The following is a 23,826-nucleotide window of genomic DNA, read 5'->3' on the forward strand; positions in this document are numbered from 1 at the left end:
TGCTTGTCGCCCGCTGTGCATTTAATGTATGTAGGCAGGGGAGTTGCTAGGTCTGGAAAAGACCCGGGGCTAAGCTGATGTCAGAACTGTTGGGACTGGGGGCTAGCTAGTCTTTTGGCTGTAGCTCCTGAGATTCTATCCGGGGATACAACCAAAAGATCAGGGGCTATAGCCCCATTAGCACCCCCTAGCAACGCTCCTGTATGTAGGGATACCCCTGCAGCCCGTAATAGCGAACTAGGGGAGTGAGGGACACTTCTGCAACCCCCGCTCCCCTTGTTTGGTATTATGGGCTTCAGTCTTTTTTACCATGCCGAACGCGCACCAAATGTGCATTCGGCTTTCTTTCCCGAGCTTTTCGACTGATACGGTTAGCATCTCAACCTACGTAGCGGAACTGGCTAACAAAACGGCTGTCTAGAAGCGTGACGATACAGGAATGTTTGATGACCTCTCAATGGTGTGTTTGAGGCTGAAGTAAGACCCCACCACCTCCCAGCAATCCCAATCCCTAGAAGGCTAATAGCGCAACTGGACTTGAGATTGAGGGACTTCTGGAGTAGTGGTGTGAGAGACAGCAGCACTCAAACCTCATCAGCCTTGTTCAGAGACCCACTGGCAGGTATAGCTACCACTTCCAGTAACCTTCTCTATTGTGGGATGGAGAAGCTGCAGGGGAAAAGGGCCAGAATGGTGTGGGATGCAGGAGAGTTCAGGTGCATTTCATATCGCGCTATGATCCTCTGGGCCTCACGGCCTCATCCCCTGTAATTTCCTCACTGCACTGATCAGCCTCTGAGGGCACTCATGGGAATTAGAGCGGATACGGGGAGGCATGAGACCCGCTCTTTAACACTTTCACAAATAAACAGAAAACTTAAAATAACCACCATTGCTCCAAACCCCCATATTACCCACCACACTCGATGCTTCTAACTTAAAAGCCTCAAGGTGCAGCACGTCAATACTGCAGCATTTCAAAGCAATCCCTGCCCACAGCCCCTACACGGTGTGCTCCTGCTCTTGGGCCAGTAACCTTCTCTGCCACAAAGCAGCTAGCCAATCTGAGAGCGGAGGACCGATTAACAGTGGTCGAGCTGTCCAGTCGTTAGGTCTGCCACTTAGGTCAGGATTAAAGTATGGTGTGTCTTCAAGCGAGGACTCCCAGGCTCCATGCCTTACTTGCACCAGATAATAGCAACTAACTATGCTAACTTCCACACCATGAGTGACTAACACGTTAGCACTCAACAACATCAACACTTGCTTACAACCCTGCAAGGGCTCTTCGTGCACACCCAACCCCTCCAGACCATCATGTTCCCTTTGGATATGCACGTCGTTACTACTCCTGCATTCACCATCATGTTCCCTTAGGATATGCACGTCGTTACTACTCCTGCATTCACCATCATGTTCCCTTTGGATATGCACGTCGTTACTACTCCTGCATTCACCATCATGTTCCCTTAGGATAAGCACGTCGTTACTACTCCTGCATTCACCATCATGTTCCCTTTGGATATGCACGTCGTTACTACTCCTGCATTCACCATCATGTTCCCTTTGGATATGCACGTCGTTACTACTCCTGCATTCACCATCATGTTCCCTTTGGATATGCACGTCGTTACTACTCCTGCATTCACCATCATGTTCCCTTTGGATATGCACGTCGTTACTACTCCTGCATTCACCATCATGTTCCCTTTGGATATGCACGTCGTTACTACTAATGCATTCACCATCATGTTCCCTTTGGATATGCACGTCGTTACTACTCCTGCATTCACCATCATGTTCCCTTTGGATATGCACGTTGTTACTACTCCTGCATTCACCATCATGTTCCCTTTGGATATGCACGTCGTTACTACTCCTGCATTCACCATCATGTTCCCTTTGGATATGCACGTCGTTACTACTCCTGCATTCACCATCATGTTCCCTTTGGATATGCACGTCGTTACTACTCCTGCATTCACCATCATGTTCCCTTAGGATAAGCACGTCGTTACTACTCCTGCATTCACCATCATGTTCCCTTTGGATATGCACGTCGTTACTACTCCTGCATTCACCATCATGTTCCCTTTGGATATGCACGTCGTTACTACTAATGCATTCACCATCATGTTCCCTTTGGATATGCACGTCGTTACTACTCCTGCATTCACCATCATGTTCCCTTTGGATATGCACGTCGTTACTACTAATGCATTCACCATCATGTTCCCTTTGGATATGCACGTCGTTACTACTCCTGCATTCACCATCATGTTCCCTTTGGATATGCACGTCGTTACTACTCCTGCATTCACCATCATGTTCCCTTTGGATATGCACGTCGTTACTACTCCTGCATTCACTTTGCCATTGATTCACTGTGTCAGATTTACCTCTTCATAACTTTACTTTTTCTACCTTTCACTTCTTCCAACATTCACTTCGTCATTAAAGGGGGAGGCCCACACATACACACACACTTATGGTTCACACTTTTCTTCTTCTGTTCATTTTTAGTTTTGCACCACCCTTAGAAAGAGAGAGAAAGGTGCAAAAGTAAGAAGAGATAGAACTGATGCTAGAACTGAAGAATAGTGTCAAGCTTAAATGTGGGTGTGTGCAGATATGTATATGTTCTCCTCCCTCTCTCTAGCCCTCTCCAACAAGTCATCTTGTTTCCGGATTGGTTCCCTCTCGCTTTTCCTTAGTGTTTGACCGTCCCCGCTTCCCAAACTAATGTGTCTCTTTTACCTGCTGGCTTAGCTGCACCCACCATTCCCCCTTTTGGTGTATTCCTTCTGGTGCATGTGACCTACATGGACAGTCTCCCCAACATCTCTGGCTTCAGCTACTCCCCCATCTTCCCTCTGGTTTAACTCATCATTCTCTTTTTCATCTTCCACCTCGTTTGCCCTTCACTCTCCCTTCTGGTTTGACCCATCCATGCCCTTCCATGGCCATGTTTTGCTTTTCATGGTTTTCCCCTTCCCTTTCCACCAGATGGTGTGCCCCAAGCTGTCCACTCTTCCTTACCTGGTCTTGCCCCGGCTGCTTCTCCTCAGGGTGTAACTACCGCCCTCTCTCTCCTCCTGCACCCGCTGCAGCGACGGAGAGCGGCTATGGGTGCTGCGGGAGCTGGCGGTACTCGCCAGGCTACTGTCCCCTACCCCTACCCCCCCAGCCACCTCCGGCATCTGCGAGAGCAGCTGTGGGGGCAGGCTGCGGAGCGAGGGCACTGGCGAGTAAGGCGGGCGCCCCTCGGCATTTAGGTTGTTGTCGCTGGCAGAGCGCTGCAACGTGCGGGGGGAGGAGAGGCCAGAGCTGTGCACCCGGCGCCGCCGCGTGTAGGTGGGTGTCTCCCGAAAAGGCACTGTAAGGAAAACAGAAAGCTCTATTAATGTGAGTCTCAAACACATATTGCAGATATACAGACAACTGGTAAACATTTGTAAAGACTACACAGCGGGTACTGACACAACCACAAATGATTGTGTGGCTGATGTAAACCGGTGTGAACTTCTATGCTCCTTTCCAACACCCTTACACCTTTCTCTGCCTCTCCTATTGAGAATTGCAAAGGTATAAAAACTCCTGTGATTTCTGATGGAGAGTAATAAGTGCCAAGGACGAGTATGCTCGTCCTTTTTGCATAGACTTGCATAATAGCCCAGCAGTTAAGGCAAGCATAAAGGGTGGGTTCTCCTGTCAGTACTGGCAATTCGGACCTGAAGCACTTCATAGGACCCTCTTAAAAGAATATATCACATATGATCTAAACATAAAGATGGAAATAACAAAATATATAAACAAAACGCTCTCAATGCCAAAAGATATCAACGCACATATCTACACACAATAGGAGTAATTATTTTATCATGCCCTTCCATTTGTCCTCTTCCCCTGCAGTTCAGTGTGAGGTGCATCCAATACATGGCGATACCCGTGAAAGCCACCTTTCTCGCACCTCACACACTATTTCTTTTTTAATTTCCGATCTTTGCCTTCTGATCTTGTGCCTGAAAACCCCTGTCAATGGTCAACCTCCCTTTATACCTCTCAGCAGGCCTTCAAGCTGATCCACAGAGCTATTTGGCTTCATCTTAAGACACAGGTGTGCTTTCTTCTTGCCCCTGGTAACCTGCTTGTGAATGGCAAGTGGGCAGCATTTGCCATGATACCAGGGACGTAGCCAGGATTGTCAAACTAGTGTAGTCTGCAGCTGATTTAGGTGTGCCCACCGCAGTGACATTAACATCTGCAATGCCCACACAGCGCTGATGAGTGGCCATTTCCAGATTTTAGATAGGCCTTGCCCGGCTCAGGCCTACCCTGTCTACGGCTCTGCATGATGCCATGTTCCTTTGAAGGGACTGGCTAGATCATCTGGCGAAGCAGGAGCTCCACTTGATGGGTACAACGTTCATTCATCGCCCGTTTTTCTTTTCGCAGAGTTTTTTGTTGAACATTTTCAGCTGAATAAAACTCATAGAAAAATATAGGCGGTGGTGAGGGCATATTACGGGTAGAGGTTGTGGGAGGGTAGAGAATAAAAAAAAGGGAAGGGGGTTTGGAGCGGGAACCTCCCCAAATATAAATAAATACATTTGATGAGTTTTTTGGGCGAAAACTTTTCAGCGAAAACTCCACGAAAAACCTCTGGGGATGAATGAACATAGAAGCCTCCTGGTGGTGGGAGTCTGGCAATCATTTCTCCCTTCTTACACCCCAGCGCACGTGGGACCTTCTTTGAAGCAACAGATACAGCCACAGAAATGGCTACCTTACTGTTTTGCCTGCCTAGGCATAAGGAAGTCAGGGCACATTTGGCAACAGGCATTTATATAGATGGACCAATGTATAGTTAGGCACAGAGAAATGGATGGGCTAGTTCTGTCCTGCCCAACAGGGCAGGACTAAGTAAGTTAGAACTTAGAAACACACACACAGGTGAACCAAAACCTCGCCAGGCATGCAAGGGCTACCCTGTGCCCGATTGGCTGTTGGGATGACTTCAACCAACCATTCTTAGTCTATGTGACATACATAGAAAGGGCCTGGTGTCCACGCCTCTGGATAGGGCCCACTTCCAACAGCTCCCATTCTAATGGCAACCTACAAGATTATTTTGTATTTTGGAACCTATAATCTGATTTTTACCTCATTTTTGGACTATCAAAGATTCCTGTAATAGAGTTATGTATTCTTAGACCTGCTTGTCTACACTCTGCTATTTCTCTAGGCTCTGCCACTAAGACAGGACCATTTGAATGGTTGGAATTGCAGACTCTGTGGTATTGTGGAGCTTAGAAATGTGCCTAATGTACGCCCCCTGTCCCGCTCCCATGCATGATCGCAGGCACTTTACTGATAACCACCACATCACACTACTACGCTTACTCTCCCCTATACACCATCATTCAACTAGAACACAGCTGTACTATGACACATTCGGTCTAGCTGTTTTCATAATACCATGACCCCCCAAACTCCACATCATCCTAATAAAATACAGCTAGCTGAGCACATTGCGGCTAGCTTAAGCGCCTCCTCAGGACTGACGCAGCCAGAACTCAGTCTGGGTGTCCACCCTCCAGACTGAACACATCCAACTGATTTCCTCAGCACCACACCTACCGCTAAGAAGCAGCTATCATGCAACAACCACAGCAGCTGCACACATATCCGGTGCGCACACGCATCATCCCCCACTCTCTCTCTCTCTACTGACCGGACTGCGGTTCACTAGGGCGTTCAACCTACCAGCGCTTTGAGATCATACCAATGATACATAAGGTGCTATACAAATGCCAAATAACATAACATAGGATAACTCTGCATGAGCTAGCAATTCGTCCATGGGTCTTCACCAGAGAGCCGTCTATCACCCCACCGCCTCCCTCGGGTGGTTCTAGATGGTGGAAATGTTGTTTCATCTTCGGGAACTGCATCCTTTCCTCTTCATATTCTCATTCCCATTAGGGACTCTGATTAATGCATGTTCTGCATCTTAGCTGAGCTATTGCTATCAGTGCACTCAGCATATTCATGCAGAGAATTCAGCAGCACATTCTGCTGATCCCGTATCTCTGGCAATGCATCTCATCAGCAATTAAGGTACTCCATTGGCCTCCCTTGGAAAAACGATTGGAATTTAAGGCACTGGGTCGTGAACGTAAAACAGATCATAAATCACGACACTAGGTGGACGATACCAAAATCCACAAGGTTGGAACGAGGGTCAGATCCTGCATCTTGGAACGTCTCGTCAGAAGTCAGGACAATTTAGGAAAACCTACTGTCCTAGACAACCAATAGGGTCAGACTTTTCAATGCTTTCCAAGAGACAATCAGAAGGATGGAAGAAGGATGTCACGCTGAACAAATTATTCAACACAACAAACTACTTACACTTAGACACATCTACATCGTGTACAAAACAAGACACAACCAACCAACCAACCAGAATACATTCAACACACAAATACACAAGTGGGTAGAACACATCAGCAGCACACAATGATACACTGTACACACACCACAAAGCCATCGCAGACACAATCGCACAATTGATAGAGACATATGGTGACACATTAATACACATCAGATACAAAGACAGATACAAAGACAACTGTTGCACAAATACAAATACATATTAATGACAACTATTGCACAAATACCTCACAACACAGTCACACATTCACGCTCATTTTAATGAGGTTGTTAAATGGCATGGGCGTTAGAAAACCCGCAGAAACCATGTGTCTGCGGGTTTCGCTGCATATGGTCCGGATTCCCGGCATGGGGCTGAAGTTACAGTGGGAAATCTTACGTTTCCCATCTAAATTCATGGAAACTCCATGGGCCCGATTCATGGAATATTTGCCCGGTTCAAAGTGACTTTGCACTGCTGAAAAGTGAATTTGCACTGCAGACACAAACCCTGATTCAGTATAAATCACTTATTACCCCAGGAAATGAAGGAGAATGTCCAGTCACATATATTGAATATAAATCTTTAACAATAGACAATGAAATGAAATCTTTGACCCTAAGGTAAAGAGTTCTGTCCCGAAAGATGTTCAGCTGCAAAGGTAGAGTTAGAGATGATTGGTATCCATATGGTGAATGATGATTGGTATCCATATGGTGAATGATGATTGACATCCATATGGTGAATGATGATTGCCATCCATATGGTGAATGATGATTGGTATCTATGTGGTGAATGATGATTGGCATCCATATGGTGTATGATGATTGATATCCATATGGTGAATGATGATTGGAATCCATATGGTGAATGATGATTGGTATCCATATGGTCAATGATGATTGGAATCCATATGGTGAATGATGATTGGTATCCATATGGTGCATGATAGTCCATGCAGTAGTGTTTGCCTTGGGCAGTTCAGCCTGGGGGACAGCACATTTGTAGTCTTGGGGATGAAACTCTTTTGTAGGATTTGGTTCATCTTGAGTATGTTTTTCTGGGTCTTGTGCCACCATTTCGAGACAGGAACCTAGCAAAGGGTGTAATAAGTGGGGCACGGTTTCTGGCAATGCTGAAACCCCCTTTAGTTATTTTCCTGGGTCTCTTATAAGCTGGAGGATTGGGATGCGAGCAGTTGTGATTTTTTAGTGGTCCTCGTCATTTACTGGCAACAGGAGACACGAGGATTGTGGAAACAGCAGTAGGGAGATATGAGGAGCTACATGTTTCCTTTCCTATGCAGGCAGGTTTCCGCACCCATTGGTAGCGTTGTTTGCAGACCCTTAGGGTTGTTGGAAACGGAGGTGAGATGCCCATGACATCCATCATGAATACAATACAACACGGGGATGGATTTAGAGATGTGCTCAATTGACCACAGACCTTTTTAGAGCCTAGAAGTTGGGACAAGCGTTGCACCAGTGTTAGGGGGCCTTTCTGGATGTAGGGCCCATTTATTGGGGCTACAGGAGTCTGTGCAGGCATATGAAGGATGTTGTGACCCCCTGTGTTTCAGATCTGAGGCCAAATACCCTGTGCGGTGCAGACACATGGAGCACTGATGGTGTTGGGAAGCAGGTGCAGTCGGATCAGGCTCCTATCACTGCTCTGGAGCCATTCTCAAGATGAAGCAGTCCGGTGGCTCCCCTAAGCTTTGGGCTTGTCACTGTTGACCTCCGACATGGATTCCCAACATGTATATGATGTGTTCTGTGCCTTGAGGGGGCGGCTGTGCTGCACTTGTTGGTAGATGGTGCAGGTCTCAGTCGGAAGATTAGACCTCTTGGTATCTGTGTGTCCTTTTGTTGAGCTAGACTTTCTTTGATCGGCAAGCAAGCAGATAGAAGCTATGAGGGGGTAAGGACTCTATTCCCATGCTTTCCATTCTCTAAGACCATTATAGCTCCTCTACCTTACTTGCTGGTGGCCTGCATTGCCAATGTGGCAAACATGGCTTCACTTCTATATGGCTGGCCCAATTACATCAGTCCTAATAGCATGCATTAGTGTAGGGGAAGGCCTGAATCAAAGACTTGGCGTGGAACCCATCCTATTTTGAACTTCAAAAGGAAACACCTTTTTTGGAAGCAGTCTAGAACATTGGAAAAGCAATACCTTGCAATGATCTGGATGCACACTTGTGTGGCAATGCATTCTAGAAGCCGGTCGAGATCATGCACTGGTGCCGAGCCTCTGGCATTCTTTGGGGACAGTGTGAACCACCTTGCCCCTACAATACAGGAGCCAGAGTGTAGCCATGACTCCCCCTGGGTCACCTGTGAGTGCATATTTTAGCGTCGTGTGGGGGATGTGCTGTTGGTCATTTTGTCAAATATTTATAGCAGACTATTGGGGAACACTTCAGAAATATGAACTTCAATGTCATACTTACGCTAAGTAAATACAGGTGTAGGCCTCTTTCCAAGAAAACATTTTAAAAATCCTAAGATTGTGTGAAAAAAACAGATTCAAGTGGTATTCTGGGTCTAGAAAGACAAGTCTACAATGATGACTGTGGCTTTGGGAGCCTCTTCATGTTGAGCATCAGGAAGCAGGAGGTGCAGTGGTGGGGGCAGGCGGCGGCTGCCCCCTTAGCTTCCCCATGGTGCCCAGTGCACCCCAAAACCTCCTCCTGGTGTCTGATTAGCCGCCCCATCCCCCGGCATGTTGGGTGTCCTGACCCACGTTTGAGCTATCATGCTGCAACATTTGGTGCTGTGGGCTTAGAAAATCCAAGATGGCCAAAAAGCCCACTAAACTGAACTGAAAGACACTAAAATCGAAATGTTTAGAATAAATGAGTGACCTACTTTTGAGTGTCACATAGTTTGTCACTGTTGAAATGTCATAGTTTTGAACTTAGAATCAGCATTCTAGCTGCATGTGTAAAAATTGTAAGTTTGATTTAAACTGGGAACCCAAAATGACATGTAACTAAAAACTGGCTTAAAGAGATTCCAATTCTGCCTGACATCTACCCCCACAGGAGTTGAAACTGATCAGCAGGTTCCCAGGCCTGGCTGCATTCTGTTGCCCCTGCCAAAATGAGGTCACACACCCTCTGATTGAATTACCTGGGGACTGCAGGAAACTAAACAAAGGGCCCAGGCAGATGGTTTATTGGGGGGTCGTAAATGGCTTCCTTTTGAACAAAGCCCTTCCTTGACTCAGGCAGATGGTTTATTGGGGGGGTCGTAAAGTGGCTTCCTCTTGGCAGAAACGGGAAGGGGCAGCCCCCTCTGAGGACAGGCTGAGCTTAAAGAAAGTGGATAGACTGGTCTCTCCACCATGTGACCTGGGAAGACACACCCCTGTTGGCCAGAATATGATTTTAAGAAAGATGTATAACTCATGGTGCGGACTTGTCAAAATTATCTAAATGATACCATGATTCTTGTGATTTTTCTGCCCACATTTTAAGAGGTTTTAGGACCCGGTGGTATGATCTGGGGGTTTACGAGCGGAAAAGAGGCTGTTACTCTAAATGTATGCATGTTAAAAATCTGACACTTCCTTATCTAAATGCCCACATGCCTTGCACACAATTGTATAAATTTGGAGAAAAATCCGAGATGGGGAAAGCTACTAAAAAGCGCAAAAAGTTGCCATTTCTTTACCCAAGCTCCTAGAAATGCCAGGGTCGGAACAGTGCCTCCCATCAGTAATGCATGATGTGTGTATGCAATGACAAACAACTGTGTATCTGTGGAATATGTATTTGGGTCAAATATAGATTTGTATGCAATTTGACAGGGGAGTGTCCTTTCTGCAGGCCATAAAACAGCATCACCATGACTCACATTTCCTTTCCCCTATCAAGGAAGAGAGAAAAGCTTGACCAATGATCAGTTGAGAGAGGGGCTGGCTTAGTGATGCTGCACACATACCCACTTTCAAAAGACATAAAAAGAGCCACTGGAAGCTAGAAGGGAGATTCAAATCCAGTTGCTGCGGAGCGTTTTGCCAGACCACACAACATCCAGAAGATACCAGTTCCAGACAGACTCCAGCTACATACTCCAGAACCTAGAACTTATACTTTAGAACCTAAATCAGAGGCCTAAAACCACAAGCTGAGTTCTCTGCAACAGGCCTCAAATCATTGCAAGCTACTCACAGCCGGGCGAGCTGCTTGAATCCCTTGCCAAGAACTTTTGCCAGGATCAGTGCAGAGATCCAGGAGCCGTGCAGAAACCGCTGTATCCGGACAGACCAGACCAGTGCCAGACCAGACCAGACCGTGCAGAACCGCAGACCCAGAGACCAGATCGCTGTGAAGTGCCGAGACCAGAACCGGAGTCCAGTCCAAAACCTGACCAGAACCATGGCGAGGCCTATTTCAAATTTATATTGTGAGTACCTAGCAGAACTGTACAGAACCAATCTCTTAGGTTAAAATAGTTGGGATTAGATTATTTTAACTAAGTAGAACAGCCTCCTAGAAATCGTGTCGCCTGTCATTTTTAAAGCTGCAAAACTGTCACCTGTCAATTCTGCAGCTGCAAGCTGTCACCTGTCATTTTGAGTTTACTTTAAATCCGAAAAACGACCTTTACAAAATCGTTCATATCTCTGGAACCGTTTGTCCTAGGAACTTAGTTCAACTTTCCTCTGAAAGCTTAGAATCGCAGCTTTCCAACGAACCTAGAACCGACTTGCCATAATCACGATTCACGCACTCGCGAATTTTGCCGCGATTTACGATTTGGCCTGATTTCTTTACCTGCAAAAAAATAGCAGCTTTTTGCTTTCCTTTGCTAAAAATTTGTTTGCCTCTTAATAACCATCCCTGAATCATTGCTAAAGTGAGCCTGAGCTCATCCCAAGTATCTCTCACTCACCCTGAACCTCCTAAAGGGAATTAAAAGCATTTTCAGCATATTTCTCACTTCATTGCCACCACATTCAAAGCACTTGGGCCTGTGTTTTAAAACTCATACCGGTTTTCTCTAAGCTTGCTGGGGTGGGAATTGAATTTCGTATTGTATTTGATTGCATTCCTGAGAACTGTGTGTGTTACTTCCATCTCCTTCCATTTCTTACATTGCATAGGGGAGGGGGGTGAATTGCCAGAGAAAAAGTGATTATCTTATCTTTTGCTAAAATCATATCAAGTATTTCTGTACTGCATTTTATTCCTCATTGCTTTTCCCTTGAAATCATTAAAGTATTTTTGATACTTTATCCATCCTATACTAACTCCTCATTGATTATAAAGTGTGCTAGTGTCAGATTACCCATTGTTGATTAACATTATATTTATATGGGCGATATCGATTATTAATTTATTATAAAAGCGTGGTATCTATATTTTGTTTTATATCTCAAATAAACCTTTTAAACTTGCAAAACAGAACTACTTCTTGGCTCAGTGGGGTCAGGGGGATTCTAAGAGAGGGGTGTTATATAGGGGTAGTTATCCAGAACTCATGAACTGGACATAAAGATATATCAATAAGGGTTTCCATTCAGTATCCCAGACTAGGCATTGACTTAGCTGTAGTGTTGAATTGAATCCTCTTACAGGCACCAAAAGCTGCCTCCACCACTCTGCTCAGAGTGGCGCATGCTCAGAGTGGCAGATGCTCAGAGTGGTGGATGCTCAGAGTGGCGCATGCACAGAGTGGCGCATGCACAGAGTGGCGGATACTCAGAGTGGTGGATGCTCAGAGTGGTGCATGCTCAGAGTGGTGCATGCTCAGAGTTGTGGATGCTCAGAGTTGTAGATGCTCAGGGTGGCGCATGCTCAGAGTGGCGCATGCTCAGAGTGGCGGACACTCAGAGTGGCGGATGCTCAAAGTGGCGCATGCTCAGAGTGGCGGATGCTCAGAGTGGCACATGCTCAGAGTGCTGGATGCTCAGAGTGGCAGATGCTCAGAGTGGCGCATGCTCAGAGTGGCAGATGCTCAGAGTGGCAGATGCTCAGAGTGGCGGATGCTCAGAGCGTTGCATGCTCGGAGTGGTGCATGCTCAGAGTTGTGGAGCTCAGACTGGCGGATGCTCAGAGTGGCGCATGCTCAGTGGCACATGCTCAGAGTGGCGGATGCTCAGAGTGGCAGATGCTCAGAGTGGTGCATGCTCAGAGTGGTGCATGCTCAGAGTGGCGGATGCTCAGAGTGGCGCATGCTCAGAGTGGCGGATGCTCAGAGTGGCAGATGCTCAGAGTGGTGTATGCTTAGAGTTGTGGATGCTCAGAGTGGCGCATTCTCAGAGTGGCGGATGTTCTGAGTGGCAGCTACTCAGAGTGGCGGATGCTCAGACTGGCAGATGCTCAGAATGGTGGATGCTCAGAGTGGTGCATGCTCAGAGTGGCGCATGCTCAGAGTGGCGGATGCTCAGAGTGGCGCATGCTCAGAGTGGCGGATGCTCAGAGTGGCGCATGCTCAGAGTTGTGGATGATCAGAGTGGCAGATACTCAGAGTGGCGGATGCTCAGACTGGCGGATGCTCAGAGTGGTGGATGCTCAGAGTGGTGCATGCTCAGAATGGCGGATGCTCAGAGTGGTGCATGCTCAGAGTGGTGCATGCTCAGAGTGGCAGATGCTCGGAGTGGCAGATGCTCGGAGTGGCGCATGCTCAGAGTGGCGCATGCTCAGAGTGGCGGATGCTCAGAGTGGCGGATGCTCAGAGTGGCGGATGCACAGAGTGGCGGATACTCAGAGTGGCGGATGCTCAGAGTGGTGCATGCTCAGAGTGGTGCATGCTCAGAGTTGTGGATGCTCAGAGTGGCAGATGCTCGGAGTGGCGCATGCTCAGAGTGGCGCATGCTCAGAGTGGCGGATGCTCAGAGTGGCGGATGCACAGAGTGGCGGATACTCAGAGTGGCGGATGCTCAGAGTGGTGCATGCTCAGAGTGGTGCATGCTCAGAGTTGTGGATGCTCAGAGTTGTGGATGCTCAGGGTGGCGCATGCTCAGAGTGGCGCATGCTCAGAGTGGCGGACACTCAGAGTGGCGGACGCTCAAAGTGGCGCATGCTCAGAGTGGCGGATGCTCAGAGTGGCGGATGCTCAGAGTGGCACATGCTCAGAGTGCTGGATGCTCAGAGTGCCGGATGCTCAGAGTGGCAGATGCTCAGAGTGGCAGATGCTCAGAGTGGCGCATGCTCAGAGTGGCGGATGCTCAGAGTGTTGCATGCTCGGAGTGGTGCATGCTCAGAGTTGTGGAGCTCAGAGTGGCGGATGCTCAGAGTGGCGCATGCTCAGTGGCACATGCTCAGAGTGGCGGATGCTCAGAGTGGCGGATGCTCAGAGTGGTGCATGCTCAGAGTGGTGCATGCTCAGAGTGGTGGATGCTCAGAGTGTTGCATGCTCAGAGTGGTGTATGCTTAGAGTTGTGGATGCTCAGAGTGGCGCATGCTCAGAGTGGCGCATGCTCAGAGTGGAAGATGCTCATAGTGGCAGATGCTCAGAGAGGCGCATGCTCAGAGTGGTGCATGCTCATTGTGGCAGATGCTCAGAGTGGCACATTCTCAGAGTTGTGGATGCTCAGAGTGGTGCATTCTCAGAGTTGTGGATGCTCAGAGTCGCGCATGCTCAGAGTGGCGGATGTTCTGAGTGGCAGATACTCAGAGTGGCGGATGCTCAGACTGGCAGATGCTCAGAATGGTGGATGCTCAGAGTGGCGCATGCTCAGAGTGGCGCATGCTCAGAGTGGCGGCTGCTCAGAGTGGCGAATGCTCAGAGTTGTGGATGATCAGAGTGGCAGATACTCAGAGTGGCGGATGCTCAGACTGGCGGATGCTCAGAGTGGTGGATGCTCAGAGTGGTGCATGCTCAGAATGGCGGATGCTCAGAGTGGTGCATGCTCAGAGTGGTGCATGCTCAGAGTGGCAGATGCTCGGAGTGGTGCATGCTCAGAGTGGCACATGCTCAGAGTGGCGGATGCTCTGAGTGGCGGATGCTCAGAGTGGCGGATGCTCAGAGTGGCGGATGCTCAGAGTGGCGGATGCTCAGAGTGTTGCATGCTCGGAGTGGTGCATGCTCACAGTTGTGGAGCTCAGAGTGGCAGATGCTCAGAGTGGCGCATGCTCAGTGGCACATGCTCAGAGTGGCGGATGCTCAGACTGGTGGATGCTCAGAGTGGCGGATGCTCAGAGTGGCGCATGCTGTGGATGCTCAGAGTGGCGGATGCTCAAAGTGGCGCATACTCAGAGTGGTGGATGCTCAGAGTGGTGCATGCTCAGAGTGGCAGATGCTCGGAGTGGTGCATGCTCAGAGTGGCGCATGCTCAGAGTGGCGGATGCTCAGAGTGGCGGATGCTCAGAGTGGCGGATGCACAGAGTGGCGGATACTCAGAGTGGCGGATGCTCAGAGTGGTGCATGCTCAGAGTGGTGCATGCTCAGAGTTGTGGATGCTCAGAGTTGTGGATGCTCAGGGTGGCGCATGCTCAGAGTGGCGCATGCTCAGAGTGGCGGACACTCAGAGTGGCGGACGCTCAAAGTGGCGCATGCTCAGAGAGGCGGATGCTCAGAGTGGCGGATGCTCAGAGTGGCACATGCTCAGAGTGCTGGATGCTCAGAGTGCCGGATGCTCAGAGTGGCAGATGCTCAGAGTGGCAGATGCTCAGAGTGGCGCATGCTCAGAGTGGCGGATGCTCAGAGTGTTGCATGCTCGGAGTGGTGCATGCTCAGAGTTGTGGAGCTCAGAGTGGCGGATGCTCAGAGTGGCGCATGCTCAGTGGCACATGCTCAGAGTGGCGGATGCTCGGAGTGGCAGATGCTCAGAGTGGTGCATCCTCAGAGTGGTGCATGCTCAGAGTGGCGGATGCTCAGAGTGTTGCATGCTCAGAGTGGTGTATGCTTAGAGTTGTGGATGCTCAGAGTGGCGCATGCTCAGAGTGGCGCATGCTCAGAGTGGCAGATGCTCAGAGAGGCAGATGCTTAGAGAGGCGCATGCTCAGAGTGGTACATGCTCATTGTGGCAGATGCTCAGAGTGGCACATTCTCAGAGTTGTGGATGCTCAGAGTGGTGCATTCTCAGAGTTGTGGATGCTCAGAGTCGCGCATGCTCAGAGTGGCGGATGTTCTGAGTGGCAGATACTCAGAGTGGCGGATGCTCAGACTGGCAGATGCTCAGAATGGTGGATGCTCAGAGTAGCGCATGCTCAGAGTGGCGCATGCTCAGAGTGGCGGCTGCTCAGAGTGGCGAATGCTCAGAGTTGTGGATGATCAGAGTGGCAGATACTCAGAGTGGCGGATGCTCAGACTGGCGGATGCTCAGAGTGGTGCATGCTCAGAGTGGTGCATGCTCAGAGTGGCAGATGCTCGGAGTGGCGCATGCTCAGTGGCACATGCTCAGAGTGCTGGATGCTCAGAGTGGCAGATGCTCAGAGTGGCAGATGCTCAGAGTGGCGCATGCTCAGAGTGGCGGATGCTCAGAGTGTTGCATGCTCGGAGTGGCGGATGCTCAGAGTGGCGCATGCTGTGGATGCTCAGAGTGGCGGATGCTCAAAGTGGCGCATACTCAGAGTGGTGGATGCTCAGAGTGGTGCATGCTCAGAGTGGCGCATGCTCAGAGTGGCGGATGCTCAGAGTGGCGGATGCTCAGAGTGGCGGATGCACAGAGTGGCGGATACTCAGAGTGGCGGATGCTCAGAGTGGCGGATGTTCTGAGTGGCAGATACTCAGAGTGGCGGATGCTCAGACTGGCAGATGCTCAGAATGGTGGATGCTCAGAGTAGCGCATGCTCAGAGTGCCGCATGCTCAGAGTGGCGGCTGCTCAGAGTGGCGAATGCTCAGAGTTGTGGATGATCAGAGTGGCAGATACTCAGAGTGGCGGATGCTCAGACTGGCGGATGCTCAGAGTGGTGCATGCTCAGAGTGGTGCATGCTCAGAGTGGCAGATGCTCGGAGTGGCGCATGCTCAGTGGCACATGCTCAGAGTGCTGGATGCTCAGAGTGGCAGATGCTCAGAGTGGCAGATGCTCAGAGTGGCGGATGCTCAGAGTGGCGCATGCTCAGTGGCACATGCTCAGAGTGGCGGATGCTCAGACTGGTGGATGCTCAGAGTGGCGGATGCTCAGAGTGGCGCATGCTCAGAGTGGCGCATGCTGTGGATGCTCAGAGTGGCGGATGCTCAAAGTGGCGCATACTCAGAGTGGTGGATGCTCAGAGTGGTGCATGCTCAGAATGGCGGATGCTCAGAGTGGCGGATGCTCAGAGTGGCGCATGCTCAGACTGGCGGTTGCTCAGAGTGGCGGATGCTCAGAGTGGCGCATGCTCAGAGGGCGGATGCTCAGAGTGGCACATACTCAAGAGTGGCGGATGCTCAGAGTGGTGCATGCTCAGAGTGGTGATTGCTCAGAGTGGCAGATGCTTAGAGTGGTGAATCCTCAGAGTGGCGCTATTGTGACAACTACTCTAGGGTCCAGCCCCACGGCTTTCAGCTTTGGCCATGGAATACTTTGTTTTAGGAAGAGAGGAGAGGAAAGGACAAGACAGAACATAACTGAAAAGGTAGGATGGGACAGGGTAGCATGAATCGAATAGGATAGGTTAATGTAGGGAGGTATTCCCCATTTTGGTCGAAAGCAGAATGGTTTATTTGTATTATTTTTTACCAAATTTTTCCCCGCTAAAAGCTGGATGGTGGTTTAGGGATAGGAATATAATATGGGGAGGGGGTGCGAGGGTGGCAGTGTAGGAGGGGGAGTCTCCTGCATTTTGAGCCTGTGGAACCATTGATGTGTGTGTGCACGAGACTTCATTTATGAGGTCATTATGTGTTGGCATGCCCACATCGTTATGTGGGTTGGCCGCCGTTGCGGCCAAGGCGCGAGGAAGCGCCGGACATGACGTGGGGGAAAGGGAGGGGCGGGTCCGGGGTTGCGGCAGTTGCCGCCTGTAGTTAATAAAGTAAGTTCACCTGCAACCCGGCTCCCGCGTATCATTGGCAGCGCGAGCGCCTCGGGGCCCTAGCACACGATGCCCTTATAACAATGGCGACGAGGGCCCGCGACACTCCCCATGCTGCGGCGAGGCCTGCCGTCAGGCAGTTTGGCGCGTCGGCGCGCCTCGAACGTGCTAAACGCTCGCACACCCCGCAGAGGTGTCCTCCAAGCACGGGCGTACGCAGGAGCCGTCGCGCCCATCAGGAGCCACACGCGCAGCCGCCCGCATAGCAGTGGCAGGCTGCGCCATAAAAAAAAAACAATTTTTTTTCCTGAAAACCACAAACGTGCACACGCACGCGGCGGTGGCACAGGCGAGGCCCGACAGCAGTGACGGATGCCCCAGTGACACGAGTTCGGGAGGGAGAGCCCCAGCACTGCCAGCTGCCAGAAAGACTTCGGGGAACCCCACATCACGTGCCCGGGAGCGCCAAGGGCCCACAGAGCCAGCAAATCAAGAGGGGTAAGGAGGCTACACCAGAATAAAGACACATCTGCAGCCCCTCACAGACAGGCTAAAATGTCGGACCAGGATGCCGCCACAGCGTCATCTACTGGAGGAGCTGGACCTGCTGCACCATCATCGAGAGGGGCGGACGCTTCTCAAGGACACAGTCAGCTCAATAATAATGAAGGTGGTGCGTCACAAGTCATGCCCATGCCAAATCCATTTGAAATAAGGGACAACTCGAACCTAGGACCTCGCTGGGCTATATGGCTTCGAGACTTCAAGTTCTACGCAGGTGCCATAGGTCTAACGGATGACGCAAGACTAAAAAACACGCTTTTCATGGCAGTGGGACCAGCAGTGAGAGACATTGCGCGTGAGCTGCTTAACGTAGAAACAGTGACGTACGGCGAACTCCACGCCAAACTATCTGAATATTTTGCGCCGCACACAAACGTGGATTACGAACGGCATATCTTCCACACGACCAGACAGGAGAAAGGGGAATCCATTGACAACTTTGTCATGCGTCTCCGTGTCAAGCTGAAACACTGCGAGTTTCACAGATATTCCAATAAAGAAGCTCTCAGATCCCAGATGATCTCCGGCTGCCTCTCACAACCGTTCCGGAAGCAGCTGTTGCAGAAACAGAGGTCCCTGGCACTAGCTCGCATGGAGGCAGCAGTCGACTCCCAACTCGACAACCTGGGTAAGGTCTCCATACAACAGCACACTGAAAGTCCGGACACAGTCAACAAATTGCAGGCCACCCCCATCCAAGGAAGCAAACGCCCAGAGGCCACGTGCTACAAATGTGGATATGAATACCCTCACGCAGGGAAATGCCCAGAGCTAGGACAGCAGTGCGCCGCCTGTGGTGGCATGGACCACTATAGGGCCATGTGCAAAAATGCCCCCGCACACACCCCAGGAAAACCTTGCATGCAGGAAAGGCGCCGATACAGCCATCAAAGCCCACAGAGACCCAGAGGCGAGAGCGACCGTCAAAGCACGAGAAGAGAGGACAGAGACCAGAAAGACTGCTACACCCGAGAAGACAGACGGCCATCGGACGAGACCAGACATTCACAAAGAAGGCGATTCGTGCGATACTTTGAAATGCGCTCCCCCACCAGCAGTGACACGCCATCATCAGGTGAAGACCAAAGGAAAAAGGGTTACGTATGGGCTCTAAACAGCAACACCACAGCGACCCAACACAGCCCAATACTCATGCTACATGTCAACAACACCCCGCTAAAGTTTTTGATAGATACCGGAGCAACAGTTAACATCGTCAGTGAGCAAGCTTATGAGTCGCTCACACCCCCACAAAAAGTCAAGAAGGCAGTCGTGGACATATATCCTTACGGCGCCACGACACCCCTACCGTGCAAAGGCACAATCACGGCATGGTGCACCCACAAGGAACATGCAGCGAAAACACCTCTGCACATCCTAAAAATGGAGGCCAACAGCGGCTGTGTTCTAAGTTTCAAAACCGCCGTGGACATGGGTCTCGTGCACATTTTATACCAGATGATGGCACATAAATACTTTGCTAAACCGGAGGCAATTGAATCAACCTTCCCGAAACTATTTGCTAGTCTCGGCAAACTCAAAAATCGCAAGGTGCACATACACATAAACCCAGCCATTAAGCCCGTAGCTCAACACTATCGAGGCATTCCTATCAATATCCAAAGACAGGTGGAGGAGGAGCGCGACAAATTCATCAAGATGAACGTCATTGAACCTGTATCTGGCCCCACACCCTGGGTATCACCCATTGTCCCCGTGCCTAAGAAGTCACCAGACGGGTCTATACGGCTGTGTGTTGACATGCGCAGAGCCAACATGGCCATCGAGAGAGAGCGGCATCAAGCACCCAGAATCACTGACATGATTCACCTGTTGCATGATGCAAGGATCTTCTCGAAGCTAGATCTAACGAAAGGATATAATCAAATCGAAATAGCACCAGAATCCCGTTACATCACCACGTTCGTGACACACCTCGCCTATTCCAATATAAACGCTTGAGTTTCTGCATCTCATCTGCCGCGTAAATTTTTCAGGAGGAGATTTGGAGGGTGATCATGCATGTCCCGAACTGTTTGAATTATTCTGATGATGTCTTGGTGTATGGATTGACGCTTAATAAATCTAAGTGTGAATTCTGAAAAGGTCCCTGAGGTTCTTTGGACATATCTTCTCAGACAAAGGGATGAGACCGGATCTGGAAAAGGTAGCTGCACTCAATGCGGCCACCCCACCTGAGAACACGACCGATCTGCGCTCGTTCCTGGGCCTGGCCAGTTACTGCTCCAGACACTTGAAGGACTATGCTACAGTGAGCAATCCCTTTCGCCTAATCACACGCAAAGACGCCCCATTTATATGGTCCAAAGACTGCCAAGTGGCCTTCGAGGCGATCCGCAATGCCATTTCCCAGGCAGACGACATGGCATACTTTGATGCCCGAAGAGACACCGAGATAATAGTGGATGCCAGTCCAGTAGGCCTCGGCACAATATTAACGCAACTCGACCCGACGGAGCCACGCAACATCTACATAGTGGCCTACGCCAGCAGAAGCCTGACCGCCACGGAACAGGCGTACTCGCAGGCGGAAAAGGAAAGTTTGGCAGTGGTTTGGGCTTGCAAGTATTTTCATTTATTCCTGTTCGGGAAGGAGTTCACTGTAATCACCGATCACCAGGCACTGCTCACCATCTACAGTGATCCCAAGGCCAGAATGCCGCCAAGAATAGCCAGATGGGGTCTGCGGCTCCAGGATTATAAATTCACGATAAAACACCGCCCTGGAAAGGAAGAGAATCCGGCGGATTACTTGTCCCGTCACCCCACAGCCTCGACCGCATCCCGGTCGTCCATCGCGGATGCATATATCAACTATGTAATCCACCATCTCCAACCACTGCCGGTGGAGTGGACAGAACTGACGGCTCAGTCGGAAGCGGATCCAGCCTTTCGAATAGTGAGACACTGCCTACAGACAGACAGGAAACACCTCATGAGACAGCAAGCCAGGACTGAATCGGACACGACGCGGGAGGACGTCAGGTGGCTGGACCAGGTTCGGGATGAGCTAACGGTGGTGGAAGACCACATACTGTTAAAGGGATGCAAGGTGGTCATCCCACGAACACTCCGGGAACGGATAGTTGACCTGGCTCACGAGGCTCACTGGGGAGTGGTAGCAACGAAGCGTCTCCTTCGACAGAAGGTGTGGTTCCCACAACTGGACCGCATGGTAGAAGCCATCGTGGGAAGCTGCCTCACATGTGCACAGGTGGCTCCACCACCACACCCAAACCCACTACAGACTTCACCGCTCCCAAAACAAGTGTGGGAAGAACTTGCAGTGGATCTATTTGCACCGCTGAGCGATGGCTCCCATGTAGTAGTACTCATGGACGAACACTCAAGATTCCCAGATGCACAGATTGTTGAAAGCAGCGCAACCTCAAGCGTCATCCCAGCACTCGACAGGATGCTATCGGCATATGGCATCCCCAAAATCATTAAATCAGACAACGGTCCCACAATCGTCAGCCATGACTTTCAACGCTTTCCCAGATACATGGGTTTCCAAAATCGCAAGATAACCCCTCGCTGGCCCCAGGCAAATGGGATGGTTGAGAGGTTCATGGCAAGCATCAAGAGGACCCTACAAATTGCCCATATCCAAAACAAGTCGTTTGAGCAAGCCCTCAACCGACTGCTCAGGGAATACCGGCACACGCCACCCAGCACGACAGGGATATGCCCCGCGGATTTACTGTTCAGAAGACCAATTGCCACAAGATTACCAGAAGATCCCCGACACAAGGAACCCACAGCACTAGAGCAGGAAGCCCGAGTCAACGATGAAGTGAGCAAGGCCAAAATGAAGGAAAGCACAGACAGGAAGAGGCGGGCCTGCGAAAACATCATGCAACAGGGCGACGAAGTCTGGTTCAAACAGCCCAAGAGTAGGAAAGAGGAAGCCACCTTCGCACCCACCCCCCTTTTCGTAACGCACACCAAAGGCACTATGGTCACAGCTCAGAGAGATGACTGTTCGTCGGTGACCAGAAACAGCTCATACTTCAAACGTGTGGTACCCCACCAAGGTGACCGCAAGGAAGGAGACCGAGACCGCAAAGCTGACAGAGCTCCCGAAGAGTCATACCACGGAGATGGGGAAGAGTCCGAAAGAGAGGAAAACGCTACCCTGCTACGGTCCGAGAGGGCTACTCCGGACAGGTCAAGGCGCCCCCAGAGGAGCACACGGTGCCCTTATAACAATTATGTAGGTGGGGGAAGTGAAGTGCGTCATAACAGGGACAGCGCGGCTGGGTGAGACTCACTGACCTCCAGGCGGGGACAGGAGAACGAGTGGGCATCCCCAGGCCTCTGAAAGCTGGCAGGGCCCTCGGATGCACTGGAAGGAGGGGAGGAGTCGACTGGGGCTGGAACAGCGCCCAGAGTAGGCGACTGCCGCAGAGACCGGATCACTTATTTTTAGCCAGCGCAGTTCATAGAAAGTCACAGAAGCAGAGTTCGTATCAGAACTTCAAAATGGAACACATTGCTTCTGCAGACTGTATTTATTCATTGAAATCCCATGGCGACACAGCCGGGCACAGAAGCCAACAAAAATGCCTAATACATATTCATGGTACCCTTCAAGTGTGAATTAATATCAGACAGGAAGCTCTCTAACTGCAGCGTGGATTAGCCTCGGCTTCCGCCGAACCACTGGGATTCGACGAACAGCGGTAACTAGTGTGTTGCGCACTAGAGTCCTGGCCCATCCCAAAGGTGGGTGGCTGACCAGCAGAACCACCAAGGCGCAAAGGTACTATGAGTCTGACCGCACCCGTGTGCAAACCACCACAGCCGAAACATGTGCGCAAAAACATCCAATGGGCAAAGGTTGCCAATGAATGCCACCAACACGAGCAAGTCAACCACACGCGTAAAGCAAGTAGAGGGGCAAACCGCCTACATGCACAAAACCACTGTGTGTGAAAAACGACACCAATTGTCACTATGTTAACCTAGCTACATCTTTGCCTGGTATAACATAGTTGCAACTTGATGGCTCGCACACGAACACTGGTTGAGATAGCAAGCCTCATTACAAGTTTGGCAGTATTTCGGTGGTAAATCTGCTCACATACCGCCAAACAGAATTACCGTTACCATCATTTGGGCCCTCAGATTTACTGCATGATTACAAATGGTGGTAGATGGTGTAAGTCCCAATTTTTTGGAGTCCTTTGGACTCCATGCGGATTTTGGCAGAATTACGACCAGTGGAAATTCTTCTGGCGGTAATTCTGCAAATTTTGCTGGTTTTTGACAGTAAGGTGGAAGATTTAACCCCAGCATTTTGCTGGAGGAAAATCCTCTACCGTAACACCAATGTTGTAGTACGGTGATGCAGTAATGTGCGAGTCATGCAGTGGTAGCGGACTTCCCACTGCATTACCACTGTTTTCTCCTGCACTGCGATACTCGTAATGAGGCCCAGTGTGTCAAACAGTGACAGTGGTGCAACACTGACATTGAAGGAAGGGACTGCTGGTAAATTCATCAATTGTCGGTTTTACGCAGTAGTAGACTCACAGGGGGATTATAGTGAACAGTGAATCTGCTACACTTCTGCGAGGGGTAGCAGACAGAAAGGACTAATAGGGCATGCAGACGGCACAGTGCTCTGAGCCCTTCCCCAGTGGATTGCAGCGGAGTTAATTTTGTTAAAACCTAGAGATAAACTCTGGTTGTCCTTAACATAGGCAGTCATGTTTCTTGCTGAAAAATGGTGCATAACGGAGCAAAGAGGTATACACCATTCAATCTCTCCCTACCACGTGGTTGAAGAGAGATGACACTAAGACTTTATACGTTTGTCCAAGCAGTGGGTTATAGTGGAGAGAGAAGGGACCGGTGGCCCATTGAGTCTTTCACTGCTCCAT

General features: G+C 50.1%; 1 protein-coding gene across 5 annotated transcripts in view; it reads right to left on the reverse strand.

Moving 5' to 3' along the window:
- The window catches only part of SHANK3 (SH3 and multiple ankyrin repeat domains 3), a 3,072,962-nt gene that overhangs the window by 1,782,984 nt on the left and 1,266,152 nt on the right, over positions 1-23,826 (reverse strand). For all 5 annotated transcript variants that reach the window (XM_069629467.1, XM_069629466.1, XM_069629463.1 and 2 more), the window contains one exon: positions 3,040-3,376. In XM_069629467.1, the coding sequence (XP_069485568.1) occupies positions 3,040-3,376 (337 nt within the window). The remainder of the gene's footprint in view (positions 1-3,039; positions 3,377-23,826) is intronic.

Source organism: Ambystoma mexicanum, chromosome 12, assembly GCF_040938575.1.
Source record: "Ambystoma mexicanum isolate Mex_15411 chromosome 12, UKY_AmexF1_1, whole genome shotgun sequence".
Classification (NCBI taxonomy): domain Eukaryota; kingdom Metazoa; phylum Chordata; class Amphibia; order Caudata; family Ambystomatidae; genus Ambystoma; species Ambystoma mexicanum.